The sequence below is a fragment of the Vulpes lagopus genome, chromosome 11 (genome assembly GCF_018345385.1).
Source record: "Vulpes lagopus strain Blue_001 chromosome 11, ASM1834538v1, whole genome shotgun sequence".
NCBI lineage: Eukaryota > Metazoa > Chordata > Mammalia > Carnivora > Canidae > Vulpes > Vulpes lagopus.
Genome location: NC_054834.1, coordinates 85,313,279 through 85,329,705, shown reverse-complemented (window position 1 = coordinate 85,329,705; position 16,427 = coordinate 85,313,279). Strand labels below are relative to the sequence as shown.

At 39.0% G+C, this 16,427-nt stretch overlaps 1 protein-coding gene across 7 annotated transcripts in view; it reads left to right on the top strand.

Moving 5' to 3' along the window:
- RBMS1 (RNA binding motif single stranded interacting protein 1) overlaps nucleotides 1-15,965 on the top strand; it is a 214,121-nt gene extending 198,156 nt beyond the window's left edge. For 4 of the 7 annotated variants that reach the window (XM_041721831.1, XM_041721825.1, XM_041721828.1 and 1 more), the window contains exons 7-15: nucleotides 2,108-2,223; nucleotides 2,849-2,898; nucleotides 3,025-3,118; nucleotides 5,606-5,653; nucleotides 6,546-6,596; nucleotides 9,567-9,677; nucleotides 10,786-10,866; nucleotides 12,556-12,640; nucleotides 13,317-15,965. In XM_041721831.1, coding sequence (XP_041577765.1) covers nucleotides 2,108-2,223; nucleotides 2,849-2,898; nucleotides 3,025-3,118; nucleotides 5,606-5,653; nucleotides 6,546-6,596; nucleotides 9,567-9,677; nucleotides 10,786-10,866; nucleotides 12,556-12,633 — 629 coding nt within the window. In that variant the 3' untranslated portion in view covers nucleotides 12,634-12,640; nucleotides 13,317-15,965. The remainder of the gene's footprint in view (nucleotides 1-2,107; nucleotides 2,224-2,848; nucleotides 2,899-3,024; nucleotides 3,119-5,605; nucleotides 5,654-6,545; nucleotides 6,597-9,566; nucleotides 9,678-10,785; nucleotides 10,867-12,555; nucleotides 12,641-13,316) is intronic. The other 3 variants (XM_041721827.1, XM_041721829.1, XM_041721830.1) reach the window with 3 other exon arrangements.
- The last annotated feature ends 462 nt before the right edge of the window (nucleotides 15,966-16,427 follow it).

Sequence of the window (16,427 nt, the reverse complement as noted above, 5' to 3'; positions counted from 1 at the left end):
ATTTTTTAAAAAAGCTATCAAGGTGAGATATCTTCACGCCTGGCAGAAGGACACTCCTAACTCAGGCAGGTTTGCCCTTTATCTGTCCCTTCTACAAAGCTGTGTTCTCCTGGCCCTCATTTCCACCTGTTCCAGACAGCCCAGTTGTAGATTTAAAAGCATCATTACTGATTAGAAAGCCCTCTTGCTTCATTGCATCCATTTACTTTACCTTTGGAGATTGTTGGTGGCTGCAGGAATTTCCAAGTCTTTTTTTGAAAAGACAAACAGGGTAATTCATCTTCAGTCCAGGATTTGGCCCTAGTCTATCTTCCTTCCCACCCATTCGCCTTAACCAAAAGTTTCCTGTTCAGAAAGGCCTGAGGTCTGGGGGCCGGCCGGGGGGGAGGGGTATTGGAGTCAGAAGGTAAACAGGCTGGGCCAAGGTTCACTGGTATTCTCACCAGACTCCTGACATTTTTGCTCTCACCTTCTGGTTCCCATAGTAGCTGCCTTCCAGAAGTGAGCTCACGTTCCATCCTGTCCCTCTGGACTGCTTCACACCAGGGAGAGGAGGAAGGCATGCCAAACAACAGCCTAGACGGCTCGCCGAGAAGGAATTACAGTTGGGTTTTTTGTTGTGTTTTGTTTTTTGGCAGAGAAGTGTTGAGAGGCACTATTGCTTCCACCCTGTCATTAGTGGGTGGGTAATAGTGATATAAAATAAGAGATGAATTAGGATAATAAGAGGCAAAGGAGAAAGGAGTAAATTTTCCACAAGTAATATTTTTCTCTTCCTGGTTATTTAACTTCGAAACAGAACTTGAAAGTAGTAATCACAGTTGTACAGTAGACAAAGGACAGAATGTGAGAACCAGACAGGAAGGTGTGATTGCCTTTATTACGTTAACTGGAAATGTACAGAAATTTGCACAACCTTCAGGAATATACTATTTCCATTATGGAAAGCAAAGAAAATGAAATGTCATGGGTGGACTACCATGCCACCTCCTCCCCCTCCCCATCCTTCTCTCTTTTCTTAACTAATGAGTATGTATTGTATGAGAGTTTCTGCATCTTTTGCTTTTCTGTTAGTTTTTTGAGTTCTTCGGATCATTTTATGATGTGGATATATATAGTAAGGCAACCCCAAGAGGGATGATTAAAGGCACAGAAAAAACTTTAAACAGTGTGGGTGGGTGTTTTGCCTTTCTTACAATGTACAGCTATCTTCAAGGCTGTGCTCCACAGATAAACAGATGAAACCTATGTGTATTCATTCATTGATTCGACCGAAATGCAGTGAGCACCTACAACATGCCAGACGCTTTGACCTTGGGGATGCAGGGATGAAAGAAGCAAGCGTCACTGCCCCCGTGGAGCTTACACGCCAGAGGGGAAACGCACCAAACAAATCACTGCACCTCCAAGTAGTTCTCACTGCTGTGAACAAAATACAAAAAAAATTTAAAAAAAATTTTTTTTTAATACAGTGTGAGCAGTATAAAGAGAATTTGTGTTCTCCTGGGGGAAGTAAAGGCCTCTTGGAAGAATTATGCTGGGAAGCTAAAGGAGCATTTTTAAGGTGGGGGAGGGAAGGATGACACAATCTTATTTACATTTGGAGGTTTATCAGCAGAATTAAAAACAAATGTGTCCAGGACACCTGGGTGGCTCAGCAGTTAAGTGTCTGCCTTCAGCTCAGGACGTGACCCCAGAGTCTTGGGATCGAGTCCCACATCGGGCTCCCTACAGGGAGCCTGCTTCTCCCTCTGCCTCTCTCTGTCTGTGTCGCTCCTGAATAAATAAAATCTATAAATTAAATAAATAAATTAAATAAGTGTCCACACATAAAGAAGCACAAAAGTGAATCTGAAGATTCCTTTGGTTCCTCAGAATAGCTCTTTAAATGTGTTCATTAAACTCTTGTTTGAAAATAATAACTAATATATTTTCTGTACAGTCTTCACCAGTAGATAATCTTATAAGGGTCTGAGAAGACGTTTGCTTTGAAGTGTCTCTTTCCTGACAGCCCTGCACAGCAGCTGTTGACAAAGAGATTCAGTTACACTTTGTCATCCATACACATGTAATTCTGATTTTATATCATTTGTCCCCATTGACTCAGCTCCTACAGAACCTTTATTGTGTAAGTTTGCGGATGGAGGACAGAAGAAGAGACAAAACCCAAACAAATACATCCCCAATGGAAGACCGTGGCATAGAGAAGGAGAGGTGAGACTTGTAAGTCCCTTCTTGAGACTTCAGCGTGGGTGTATGGTCGCGAGAGCGTGTGACTCGGTACCCCTGTGGCATCCTGGCTGCCACACTTCTGAAATAGGTGCCAGATTCAGACTTTAAAATCCAGATAAGGTCACTTTAAAGCTCTTCCCAATGGATGTGGTGCTAAGAGAGTGACGCCCTCCCAGATGGACAGATAGATGGTGGGTAGAGAGCTGTGATCACCAGCTAACTGCATATAAAGTAAAAGGGCGTAAGTAACATCCTGATTCAAGAATGTCGAGGGTAAAGTGCCATCCAGTGGAAATGTTCTAGAGTCTGCACTGTCCAGTGATAACCACGAGTCACATGTGGTTATTTGAGCACTTGAGATAAAGCCAGCGTGCTGGAGGGACTCCATGTTGCCTTTAATTTTAAAGAGCTGCCCACAGCTAATGACTACCAAACAGGACAGAGCAGACGTAGAGCTCATTCTCAATATTGACTTTATGTTTGTTCCAAAGGAAACTTTCAATTTTATCAAATGCTACCAAACTATCTCTATTTTATATTGCCATGACTCTAAGGAATGGAATTTTTAAACCATGCCCTTACGGGTAAGTGATTCTATTTCTTTGCTTTCCCATAGGCTGGAATGACACTTACTTATGACCCAACCACAGCTGCTATACAGAACGGGTATGTCATTAAGATAAATGCATAATGGCTTGAGGGAAAATGTGAAGGTGGAAAATATCAGACATTTGTCCCGGGAATTATTCTTTTTAAAGGATGACTTAATAAAGGCTTTTGTGTTTGTTCTAGATTTTATCCTTCACCATACAGTATTGCTACAAACCGAATGATCACTCAAACTTCTCTTACACCCTATATTGCATCTCCTGTATCTGCCTACCAGGTTTGTACCTTTAGGATTCAAGAGTATGACAACTTGTCGGCCGTGAATCGCTGCTCCATTTTTATGTGTCTTAAAATTTTGAACATTTATAATGAAATTTAAGTCAAATGTTGCGCAGCTTGGATACCCAATTTAGAAGAAGCTACTTTTTATTTGACAGAGTGATTTGCTTTTATGTATAGGAGAATATAAAACAAGGGAAAATGGTTATCAGTTGTCAGTCCTTGAAATCACAGCAGTTTAGAATTTAGGATGAACCCAAATGCTTCCTCCACAGCGGGCTCTGCTGTTGGACACCATGTGTCCCAGAAGTTGAAACCTAAAAAAGAAGTAACAATAGGTAAAAACAGAAGAGGTGTGCACCGTTGCCTTTGTTTTTTCATGAGCAAGGAGTAAGAAAAGAGCAAGTAAACATGCTAATAAATAAAGATGTGTCTCTATCAGGTAACATTAAATGTGCAATCCAGTGAGACTTGAGGCAAAAAAAAAAAAAAAAAGGAGGTGACTCCCTGTTTAAACAGGTTATTTTGAGGAGGCTTTATCTTAAAATAAATTCCCAACTTAGAACCAAGATCTCATTAAGCACCGTGTTATAATCTGGATTTGGTTTTATTGCAGGGTTAGCTCCTCTTCCCCAGGAACCCAGTGGTGTACAGTGTGTGCATATACACATCTCTCCTCCTGTGTCAGAGTACCTCTGCCAGGGTTACGGCCTCGCCCAGACAGAAACATAATAACAGAGTTCAATCACAGACACGTGGGAATAGAGTTCTCTTTTGTTGACTGTTGAGATCCTGTGTGACTAAATTCTTGTGTATTCTTGTTTTTAAAACAATTGAATTAGATGTTGTAGCCCTGATTTCTGGGGTTAGGGGACTACAATACCTAATACTGGTGTTATTTTGCTTCCGTAAGCCTCAGTTTCCTCATCTTTAAAATGGGGATAATAATAGTCTTCTTTCTCATAGGCCTGTTATAAAAACAAACTGAGACTCTGTGTAAAGCGCTCAGCACAGTACCCTGCTTTATCATTAGCGGTCAGTAAATGTCAGCTGTGATCGTTATCATCATCATTAATATATATGCAGGACTAGCAGGCTGATGAGAGTATATTCATTATACCTTTTAAATAAGGAATTGGTCAGCTTACGCAATATCATGAAGGTGGTTCTGTCCGAGAACTTAAAAGTAGCTTCGAATGATAAAGAATAAAGTAGCTTCATGGTGGGAAACACATGAAAAGTTGTGCAGGAGCATTTGTGGCCTCCCTTGGGTTTTAAGTCTTTCCTCTGTCTTTCCCTGAGTTGTCCCTCATTTTTTCTTTTATCTCTCTGGGTTTTTATGTTACTTGGGCTGGCACTTCATTCTGGGGGCCATAGTATTCACTCATTTAATGCTTCTTTTGTTGTGGACTTAAAATTCCTATATTTTCCCTGACTGAATGAGACTCTGTGAGATCTCTCTAGCACACCTTCCCTAATTAACAATTCCTTAATGAATGGTAGTCTTTTTTAACTTTTTGAACTTGGAAACGTCTGCCATTTATGTAGATCACTAAAAAGAGGAACAAGTAAGCTTATCCTCAGGCAGATAATTGTGCACATTAATTTGGATGTGTGCTGCTGTCGCTCTTACAGCTATCAGTGCACCTCCCCACCACCTCTTTCTGCCCTTCTTTACTGTCAGGCATTGAGCATTTTGGCCATAGAATTGTTTTCATAGCATGAGAAAAATTGGGAGGCTAGTATTGGTAGATTTAATAAACCTAACTGGAAACATTTCATTCCCAAGGCCTCACTTCTTCTCTTGTCATTCTGTGTGTCCCTAAAATACATGTAGAATTTCATTCCATTTGTCCAACACTCAGTGCTGTATCCTGTAAGACTGAGGTTCTTAGGGTCAGCAGATGAGCTTTAAGTGGTCTCAAGATTCTCTTCCATTGTTTGCAAAATGTTGCTTTTGTGAATGCAGTTAGCTGGGGGGGTGGAGGGAAGCTCTATTTCTTTCATCAGGTTTTCAGAGGGACCCATGACCCAAAGGAGGGTAGAGAACCAATGGTAAAGAATTCACAGAACAGAGATTATTATTCCCATTTTATAGTTAGGGAAAATTGAGGAATAGAAATTGACAGCAGCTGATTTGTTGCTGAAGAAAGAAAATTGGATTAGATGTTCTAGCTCCCTAACCCCACAATGCTCTAAGCTATTAGATTATTAAGACCACTTGAAAGCATACAAAAACTGAGAGCATCTGACCCCACTTGGGGTCCACAGGGAGCTGCTTTCCTCCCCATGATTTATTCAGTGAAGGCCTTGCACTCATGTTGGAGTGGGCCCTTCGCCACTAAACCACCATATGCTTATTATACAATTGGATTTGAGAAATTGGCATCTGCAAGAAACCTCCAGTACCCCAATGGGGAAAGGCTGCAGTCCAGATAACTGAAATGTTAACAAGGCAGAAGCACTTAACTTTGGTCTGCCTTAGGTGGCAAAGGAAACCAGAGAAAACAAGTATCGGGGCTCTGCTATCAAGGTAAATCACAATACATTCTTCCCCATGACTTTTCCCCATATCCTTTCTGTAGAACCTCTGAAGTTAACAGTGGGGGATAAGAGACAGGAGGGTTTTATTGTTGTTAAAGAGTTAGAGACTGAAACTTATTTTTTAAAAATTATATAGTCTCAGGAAAGCTCTGGGCATCGAGAACTGGACTGATATTTTTTCTCTTGAGCGGCAGACTGCACAGGCTTGCTTTCCTGCCACGGAACCTGACTCTCGTGTGTGAGCCCTCAGAGGGTCTTCTGTGCCAGTGCCCTATTGACTATACATGTCACGATCTAGTTACTAAAGTTTAATTTTCTAAATCTGATTCTCAGATTTTTTATTTTCCACATTAACTAGAAATTGTTGACCACCAGACAAGATTTCTGAAACCTAACATCCTGAGTATCAAAGAGGGATTGAATTTCGTTATTCTTTTTAAGTAAGCACATACTTTAAGGATTAGTTTGTAATAACGAGATGTGCTGGAATTAATTCTTATTCATCTGTATTCCTGAAGTGCCTAGTTCCTACCTTGACTATCATACTTTTCACTATTTGAGGTGTTTACTTGTCTATCTCCATTCTTAGTAAATTTCTTGAGGGTGGGGCCCATGTCATATTTGCCTTTTTCTCTCTGATGCCTGGTACTCCGTAAATACTTCTTGAATGGGCAGGTGGAACTTGGTTTTAAATAATCATTTCATCCTATTCAGAGTGACCAGTTTGCCAAGAACTCTAACTGCCTTAATCTCTTTAATCATTGATAGTATTGCTTCCTTATTTTCCTTCTGTAGATTTTAACATGATTAAAAGAGCTCTAGAGAAATAGGTAGCATTCCAATAGAAATCAATTTTTCTTTCAAAATCCTCCTTTTTCCAGGTGCAAAGTCCTTCTTGGATGCAACCTCAACCGTATATCCTACAGCACCCCGTAAGTTTTTCAGCATTTTAATGGCTTTATGGTTTGCAGCTGAGCTGTGTATACATTTAGAAGACCACATCCTCTGGGTTAAAGCCTTTTGTCAAAGACAGTCTGGGATTTGGGAAGTTTTAAGCATGGAGTGTGAGAATGTACAAATTCATTATAAAACCTCCTCCCACACTTGCCTTCAAACAAATTGATAGTTGACATTAAATCAAGTTTGCAATATAAGAACTTAAAATATAAAAAAATAATAATAATAATAAAATAAAATAAAATATATATGAAGCAGGGTACCATCTTCTTCTCCATACCAGTTCTGTAGAATGCCACACAATTGAATTTTTAAAATTTCAAGTTTTAAATTGCTCTATTTTTAACAGCTGGTATAAAACAGCTCACATTTTTTATGTATTCCATTTAATGCAAATATAAAATGTTCAAAAGTGAGCTAGAGATTTTTACCAGTGTTATTTAACCTCTCTGTAGTAATTATAAATACTAAAGCAGTAATGCTTTGCTTAGGTGAATGTGATTTCTTTAGTGACTTGAGCATTTGTCATTCTTAATGCACATATTACATTTTTTAATTGAGTTACACTTCACAGTAATAGTGTATTTAATGTTTTATTTTGAAGATACATAAGATCCAGTTTGCTAAAGCATACATTTTAAAAGTTGAAAAATAAAGGTGGAGAACAAAATCACATAAAAAGCTAACAGTGCCCAACACAGTAACCTACATGATTAGCATGAGAAAGCCACACATTTGACCCTAAATTTCTAGTAACTAAGGCAAAATGGGAATTCTAACATGCAAAACAGTTCATAGTACTTAATAAGAGAAAAACAGGGATCCCTGGGTGACGCAGTGGTTTGGCACCTGCCTTTGGCCCAAGGTACGATCCTGGAGACCCGGGATCGAATCCCATATTGGGCTCCCGGTGCATGGAGCCTGCTTCTCCCTCTGCCTGTGTCTCTACCTCTCTCTCGCTCTCTGTGACTATCATAAATAAAAAACTTTAAAAAAATTAAAATAAAATAAAAAAATAAGAGAAAAACAGATCACACCATTGTTGGCCTTAAGATAAGGCAGGAATTTCTCTTGGGACAGCTCCTAAAGAGGACACCATGTAATAGAAGACTATATATATGAAACAGTGCTCTAGGGACACGTTCTAATCAGGAAGTTGCTGAGATGATTTGACACAGCAGATAAAACATGCTTAGTTGATAACACGGGGGACGAGCTCTCTGATGACGTGTGTGTGTGTGTCTATCTATCTGTATAAGCATTGCCACACATTTGTCTCTACACGCATAATCTTGAACAGTAGCTCCTACAGATGAATGAAAAAAAGAAGCAGGAAATTCCTTCAGCATATTCTGGGCTTCTGAATCATGTCCATGTTACCACACACTTCTTGATGATGCACGCTAAAAATTTAAAAAGAAGAAATTTTCTATGAAATGCATTAACAACAAACAGTTTCTGACACACATCTGTCTTTTTTGGGCAACTTTTAGAGACAAAGCCGGTACATGTCCCAGCTTAACATCTTCGAGGAGACAGTGGTAGTGTGTGCAAGAGGTTTCCATCTGAGGGCCTGATCCTTTTCCCCACCCAGCTGAGACTGCCTGCAGAATTCAAGTGCCTGCACACCAGTCTCTGCCCTCAGTTGTGTTCTGGTTGTCAGTAACAGTGGATTGAAGGGAGATACCAGCTGCAATCATGCCAAAAACATTAATATTGGTAGGATGTGTCAGAATAATTGCACTCTCATGGAATTGGGTGATTGCAAAAGTGAGAGGAATAATATGATCCATAAGAATATTATATAGGATAAATTAGAGAAAATGCAAAAATTCAGAAATAGGATTAAATTTCAGTTTTAGACAGTGAATGTACCATTATGCAGTCATTAAAAATGATGATGATGATGGCTATGCACTAAGTTAGGTAAATATTTATAGTAGAATGTTAAGTTCAAAGCAAAAACCCAGGATATGAAATTGTTTATGTACCCTGGTTGCAACTCTGCAAACATGCCAAGGCTAGAATCTGGGCAGTAGTAGTACCCTGATGGTGCTAACAGCCATGTATTAGGAAGAGGCTGGGTTGCGGGTGATTTTTTTTTTTTTTTTTTGGTCCATTCCCCACCCCCCCATTTTAATTTTGTTTTAAATGACCAGAATTTTTTTCAATGAAATCAAAGAATCTGAAATTGGATTATTAATCATATCTGAATCTCCTTCCCTTTCTTGGCACAAAATTATAGCTGAAAGTTCTGAGAAACAGTGGATGAAGAATGTGATCTTGATCCTGACAGCTTGATCTTGAATCAAATGATTATCTTGTACAGAACACTTTTAAACAAGATATTGTATTTATAAATATTCAGTATGGCCTATTGTTTTGTGGCTGCATGAAATATCAACTGTCATTTATTTTTTAAAAAATTAAGAAAGCTGGGGCGCCTGGGTGGCTTAGTTGGTTGAGCGTCTGCATTTGGCTCAGGTCATGATCCCAGGGTCCTGGGATGGAGGTTGCTTCTCCCTTTCTCCCTGCTTGTGTTTGCACGTGTGCTCTCTCTCTTTCTCTCTGTCAAATAAGTAAATAAAATCTTTTAAAAAAATTGAAAATTAAGAAAGCATTTCTGCAACTCCAGCTAGCTGGAAATAGTGTTTCCTACTACAGCTCCTCCTGCTGGACTAGCTTGCTTTACACTGGAGTGAAAGGAAAGGCAGGATGTTTAATGCAGTGATTTTGGTGAAATGAATGTTCTTTTAAAAGTTTTAAGAAGTATTATCTAGAAGGTTTAGGAAATTGTTTATGATACCATAAGCAAGTTTGAGAGGAGGTTATTTTGGTTTCACATTTCTCAACAAACTAAGGCATTTCCTTTGCAAAAGGAATGACACAATCTTAACTCCCTTCTTGAGTTTATCTTACTCTGCGCTTGTCTCCCGACTCCCTAGGGGGCCGTGTTAACTCCCTCCATGGAGCACACCATGTCACTACAGCCTGCATCTATGATCAGCCCTCTGGCCCAGCAGATGAGTCATCTGTCACTAGGCAGCACCGGAACAGTAGGTGGCAAATTAATATCATGTGTCTCAGCAAACAGAGGAGGGTAAATTAATGCAGCCTTTGTCTTCCCTCTCAGTTACAGGCTCTGTGATGTCAGAGATTATGTCCGAGCCCCTCTCACCCCTTACTTTGCCTTCCACATGATTAATTGATGACCTAAATGTCTATCCTTTGGGTATCTCTCCTTTACCAGAATTTGGCAACCACACACGAGCACACCTTGCCCTAATCTCTAATGCCATTCATTCACACTACAGACCTGGTGTCATGAAGCAAAAGATGAAAGTGATACGTGGTGGCAAAGGCAGGGAATTTTTTCCTCACTTCTTTTATGGAATTTGGGGGCACTGTGTCACAGTCTTAGGATTGACTGACTTCTCCAGAGTCCAGGAGACTTGGGTTGGGTTTTGAGATTGAGCCTGTACTGGATGAACTTCCAGGGTTGATATTTATCAACATAACATTTAGATGGTAAGATGGCCAGAGGCTTTTATTGCAGACCATATCGATGGTGGCTGAAAAGAACAAAGGGAAGTATGTTTTCCTCCCTTACATTCAAAACCAGCAGCAGCTTCCTGTGAAGGCTCAATCAGGTCCACACACATCCAGTGAGATCAATAAGAAAGCCTGGTTGCCTTTGGAAAAGGATGACTATCCGCATCAGGAAAGCAAGGGTCCATTTCCTTTTCAGCCGTGATCTAGTAAAGATCTAGCAAGTCATTTACTCCTTGGGTCTCCACCTATGGAATTAATTCTAGATACTAATTCAGGGGGCTGCTGGAAAAAAATGAGGTCCTTTGAGATAAGACCTTCTAAAATAGCACATTTTAGCGATACTGAGTTATTGAGAATGAGAAGCCTTAGTGATCTTCATGATTGTATTTGTTAGGAAATCCAAAGAAAGTTGGGAGTTAGTTTGGACAACTTCAAAAAGTGGAGATATTCACTTTGCTTTCCATATGGCATACTTATTAAGCTTTGAGGTAGCTTGTTTAAACTTCTTTTTTGATATTTCCAAATACTTGACATCCCATCTCAAAATTCTCCAGGCACTCAGAATTTTGCATGGCTTATCATTTCCCATCCTGACCATATTCTTCTTTTCAGTACATGCCTGCGACATCAGCTATGCAAGGAGCTTATTTGCCGCAGTACACACATGTACAGACAACGGCAGTTCCCGTTGAGGTTGGTACAGACCATCTGATGGCCAATCTGGCAATGAGTAGTTTGAGAAATGGGTAAAATAGGTAGAACTCAAAGAAAAATCGATCAGAAGTCAAATATTTGCATAAAGAATTGAGTTTAGAGGGCATATATAGCTAGGGTTATTTTCAGCTATGAAATGTAATTCTTCACATACAGATTAGTGTAGCAATATCCAGGCCATAACCCCCAAAACTCCCAGAACTGTTTTCCAAGCTTGTAGCACATTTCAAACCTTTCAAGAATCTGTCTTATCTCCTGCAAAGGGATACTTACAGGCAAATTAAGATAGAGCCGGAGTTTGCAATCCTAGTACCAAAGGTTATGTTAATAATAATAACTACAAGAAGAAATCAGTTACCACAAAGATAGTTGAAAAAAAAAAAACACCAATGTTTTAGGATTGTAACAGGGATGAGAAGCAAACCATGCCTTTTTTAATAGAGGCTGTTAGGATAGGCTAAGTAACTTTTAGTGCTTGTTATGGAAGATACAGATATAATAATGATAGTAGAAGAAGACTACTATTTGTGTTACATTTGGACAGAAAGCAGAGAGAGAGAAATAGCATATGATCTCACTAATATGTGGAATTTAAGAAACAAAAGCAAATGAACATAAGGAAAGGGAAGGAAAAGTAAAAACCGAGAGGGAGACAAACTATGAGAGACTCTTCAACTATGGGAAACAAACTGAGGGTTGCTGGAGGGGAGGTGGTGGGGGGATAGGGTACCTGGGTGATGGGCATTAAGGAGGGCACTTGATGTAATGAGCACCGGGTGTATATGCAACTGATGAATCCCTAAATTCTACCCTAAAACATTATATGTTAGCTAATTTGAATTCTATATTATATGTTAATAATAATACATTATATCTTATAATACATTATATATCAACTAAATCGAATTTAAATTTTTAAAAAGATTTTTTAAAGGATTGGACAGAAAGCATAGCATTTTCTGCAAAGTACCCTTAAAATTCCAAGGAATTTATCATCCCAATCAATCCTACCCACTAAGTAGATCCCATAGGTTCCAATTGCAGAAATAGCCCTAGGACTGTGGTTAGATTATTTGGGGCATTCTTGTTGTGTTTTGTTTTCTGCTAATTGAATTTGTGTATTTATTGACAGCCACAGTTGCCAGAACCTATATTCCCTTATTTGCAATTCTGAACACACAATAAAATCTGAAAATAAAAACTCTCTTTATAACTGCCTTAGTAGTATCTCAACTGATACAAGACAAAATCTTAGCCCACTTGCTGTGCATATTTCTGTCTATCTGTGTAGACCTGGTCATGTGTTTGGTGATCAGGTTTAGCCCTAGGCTGCCCTGGATATGTTCTGTAGTAGACCGCATATGCCTGCCATTTTTCAGGTTCTAAAAACCAAAAATAGTGAATTCCAAGTCACATCTGGCTCCAAGGGATAGGATATTTGTTTGATAAATCATAGCTTGACATGAAACAACTCATAAAAGTTGGGGTAGGAGGTTCTTTGGGTTTGTAAGACATCTTAACTCCTTAGGGAAATAATTAACCTTGAAAACCCTGCATAATACTAAGAAAATCACTTTTAACGAGTGCTTGTTTTTTACGATGTGAAACTCAGGAGGAGCAGAGTTTGGATTTCATTGCTCATGTCTCATCTGCTCTGCTTTGTTGTAGGAAGCAAGTGGTCAGCAGCAGGTGGCTGTCGAGACGTCTAATGACCATTCACCATATACCTTTCAACCTAATAAGTAACTGTGAGGTATGAGGGAAACATCTTTGTAACTGTAGGGCTCACGTCAAGGAACATCTAGGATTCTTTTATCATAATGGTTCTTATAATACCTAAGATTTGGTCACACCACCTGAATCATGGCCAAGGAATTCAGTGTTATTGAAATGTTAAAATCCATGATTTTGTGGATTTGCAAATTGTCCCAAACGAACAGTGCCTTGTTGTATTGAAGTCAAGTGTATGCTTTCTCATCCTCCTTACCCCTTCCACCCTAAAAACCTGTAACATTATCAGGACACCAGGTATCAAATTTGTCCTGCAATACATGTATCCAAATTTATATTGCTTTTAATACTCACAAGCTGAAGGAAATAGAGCATAAGATTTTGCTCCATCTAGTATTACAGGAGTATAGCAATACCTTGACTATGAATTTAATGTCAGTATCCTTAGATGGAGAGTTCTGGTGCTCAGGTAAAAGTATGCTGCGGGTCCCGCAGCATAGTATGCAGGTTCGAAAGGTGGAGTCAGGGCATAAAAACTGCCCTCGGTTCCAATATTTATTGGTTTACCACCAGTGAGGAGCACCACCTTGCCTTTCTCAAGCATGTATTACCTTTAAAACAATTAAGAGGTCACAAAATTCTGTGCTCTATTATACCAAATGTTACAAAAGCATTTATCTTTTATTTTTCTCTTCCAGATGTACAGAAGGGTGTTCTTACATGAAGAAGGGTGTGAAGGCTGAACAATCATGGATTTTTCTGATCAATTGTGCTTTAGGAAATTATTGACAGTTTTGCACAGGTTCTTGAAAACGTTATTTATAATGAAATCAACTAAAACTATTTTTGCTATAAGTTCTATAAGGTGCATAAAACCCTTAAATTCATCTAGTAGCTGTTCCCCCCGAACAGGTTTATTTTAGTAAAAAAAAAAACAAAAAACAAAAAACAAAAACAAAACAAGATTTTTATCAAATATTATGATGCAAAAAAAAGAAAAAAAAAGGAAAAAAGAAAAAAAAAGTAAGAAAAAAAGAAAAGAAAAAGAAAACTTCAATTTTCTGGGTATGCACAAAGACCATGAAGACTTATCCAAGTGCATGACCGGATTTTTGTGGTTTTGTCCATTTTGTGTTTAATTTGCGTTTTCTTCAGCTGTATGAAATGGGCTCTGACGTTTAAGTAGTCCGACGTCCCCCATGGTGTTCTGTGCTTGCAGTGTGAGTGTCGCTGTACTCAGTGTTGCCCTCCGCGTCTCTCTTCTTAGCTCTCCCGTTTTTCTTTCAACGTAGTGTGAAGTGTCTTCTCCTTTTCTATGAATTCCAATTTGCCTTAACTCCTTTGATGCTGTAGCTGTTTCAGTAAAAGTTAGTTCAAACTAATGATGTAGAACGCTTTGACCAAATGAGCTGGTCTATTATGCCTTGTAAAAACAGCAGCATAGGGCTTTTAAAAGGTAGTCAATAAAAGTTGCTGAAATTTTGGCTTTTTTAAATATGTAGTAGGTGTTTTTAATGATTTTTCACATAATGTGTAAGGTAGTGAAATGCAAGAAGGGAAAAATGTTTTGTGTGAAACACATTTTCTGACTGGGGAACTTTTAATAGGGTAAATTGTTTGTAAGGCTGTACGCCAACAGTTTCCTCTGATAGTTTGACTGATTTAGGATATCTGCTGTATGATGCAATGTAAAGTCTTTTTTGCCTTTTTTCAGGAAAAAAAAAACTAACTCGATGTTCTAGATTTAGTGTAGGTAGCGTTGGGGCTGGGGGCGGGGGGCGGGGGCGGGGAGTCACCGAATGTTTTGTCCTTCCTTTATACTAATGATAGTGCTTTAGAATGAGAATTATGCCTGAGATCTGGCAAACGGAAAAACGTTGCTATTGCAACTAAATGGCAAAAGCTAAAAGTAAGGATTTTATCTTCAAACATAAGCTGAGATATGAATAGAAGCAAAACGATTGGCTACTAGCTCTCTCTATTACATAAATTTGAGAAATAAAAATTCCTTGGCACTTTTAAAGGTAACTTCACCAAAGACCGAAGAGCCAGTAACCAGTAGCTCCACCTTGTCTCAGCATCCTATCTTCTGTGCTCTTTATTTTTGCCGGACCAGTTTGCGGTTAGGAGAATGTGCCTTTTTTTGTACCTTTGCATTTAGGTTTTATCATTTTAATTGATGTATGGACACACACAAACAAACAAAAAAGCATGAAGGAAGATTTGGATCCAAGCAGTGCCACACTTTACATCATCACTACAAGTGTTAAGTGTAAAGAGAAACCAATTTTGAAACTATGAAATTCCTGATTCATAAATACACAGTTATTTCTACTTTAGTACATATAAGATAATTCACTGTTATTAAAGCTCTTTTATTAAGACAATTGCATACGTTTGAAAAGCAATGGTAAATTAAGTTGTCTTCCAAAACTGTGTACTTGTCTGGTCAACTGTGTGTGATCAGTTATCTACCTCAGAGTCTGTTTTCTTTTGTGCTGGGACAGGTTGCTGGCCCTCCCTGTTTCCACAGACCAAATCCTCCTAGCTCAGGAGCTAGGGCTAAGCAGTTATTTCTTTCGAGTATTTTTTAGTTCTTAAATTTTATGCTTGTATTTGATTATAGATGTCAGTGACATTTCATAGTTTCAAAAGTCCTTGCTGCTCTGAGAAGTGTAGATTCTAGTGAAAAATTACATAGTCATAAGAGAAATGTGTTTTGTTTTTTGTTTTTGTTTCCTTTTTTAAAGTTGTGGTATTATTGGTTCTATGCTCCCTGGAATATTAACTGCTTTGTGAAAGTCCAGACTGAACGCAGCGCCCTCCTTGTACCTAGTACATTTATAAACCTGGGTCTCTCACTACTTGATATTTTTGCATTAGTTAAGACAGAAATTTGATAGCTCGGTTAGAAGGGAGGGGAAATCTGCTGCTAGATATGTCTGAACTAAGTGCCATACTCGTCTGGGTAAGATTTGGGAAACATAACCTCTGTACATACAAAAAAAAAAAAAAAATCAGTTAAACATCACATAGTAGACAGCCATTAAATTATAAAAAAAAATTAATTTATGAAGAAAGACCTTTTGTACAGATTGAAAAAAAAGATTTTCATAGAGATATCTATATGATCAAGAGAGTTAATTTTTTATTTTTGTTTTACTAGTGCCACAAACTTGCCAGTGGTAACTTATTTGTCCGGTTCAAGATAAACTCTGTAGTTTCCTTCCTAGGACTTGTTGTTAAACGCCAAAAGACATTTTTGAACTGTACATTTGATCAGATTGTTAGCTTTTTCTGTTTTATTTCTTTTGAAAACCTTTGAATAAAAAACATCTGAAATTTTATTTTTCCTGTCATCTTTTTTTTTTTTAAGTAGGTTAAATGTATATCAGAATTTCATGCATTTCATTTCTGATCTCTTTCTTCAGCTCAGTCAGCGGGTTTGAAAGTGACTTGAAAATCATTTCAGATTCACCCTGTATTCAAAATACATTTCCTTGAAAAGATTTGGAAAAACCTTCCCACCTCCTCCTTTTTTTGGTTAAGGCCATGTATAGGCAGCAGAGACGTCAAGGACCGTCAGCTGCCGGCATCTCATCTTGGCCAAAGCCCACCGCTGGTCTGTTCTGGAAACCCAGAGAACCAGGCTCGTGATGGGGGGTGGGGGGGACGCTGCCGCCCCTGTACACGGCCCCCGGGGCCACGGGGAAGGGGCGGGGCTGCGGCCGGGAAGGTACCAGGCCCCCTGCCGAGGACGCAGCCTCCAGGGAGGAGGGTGTCGGCAGGGGGTGGCCTGGCCCGCACCG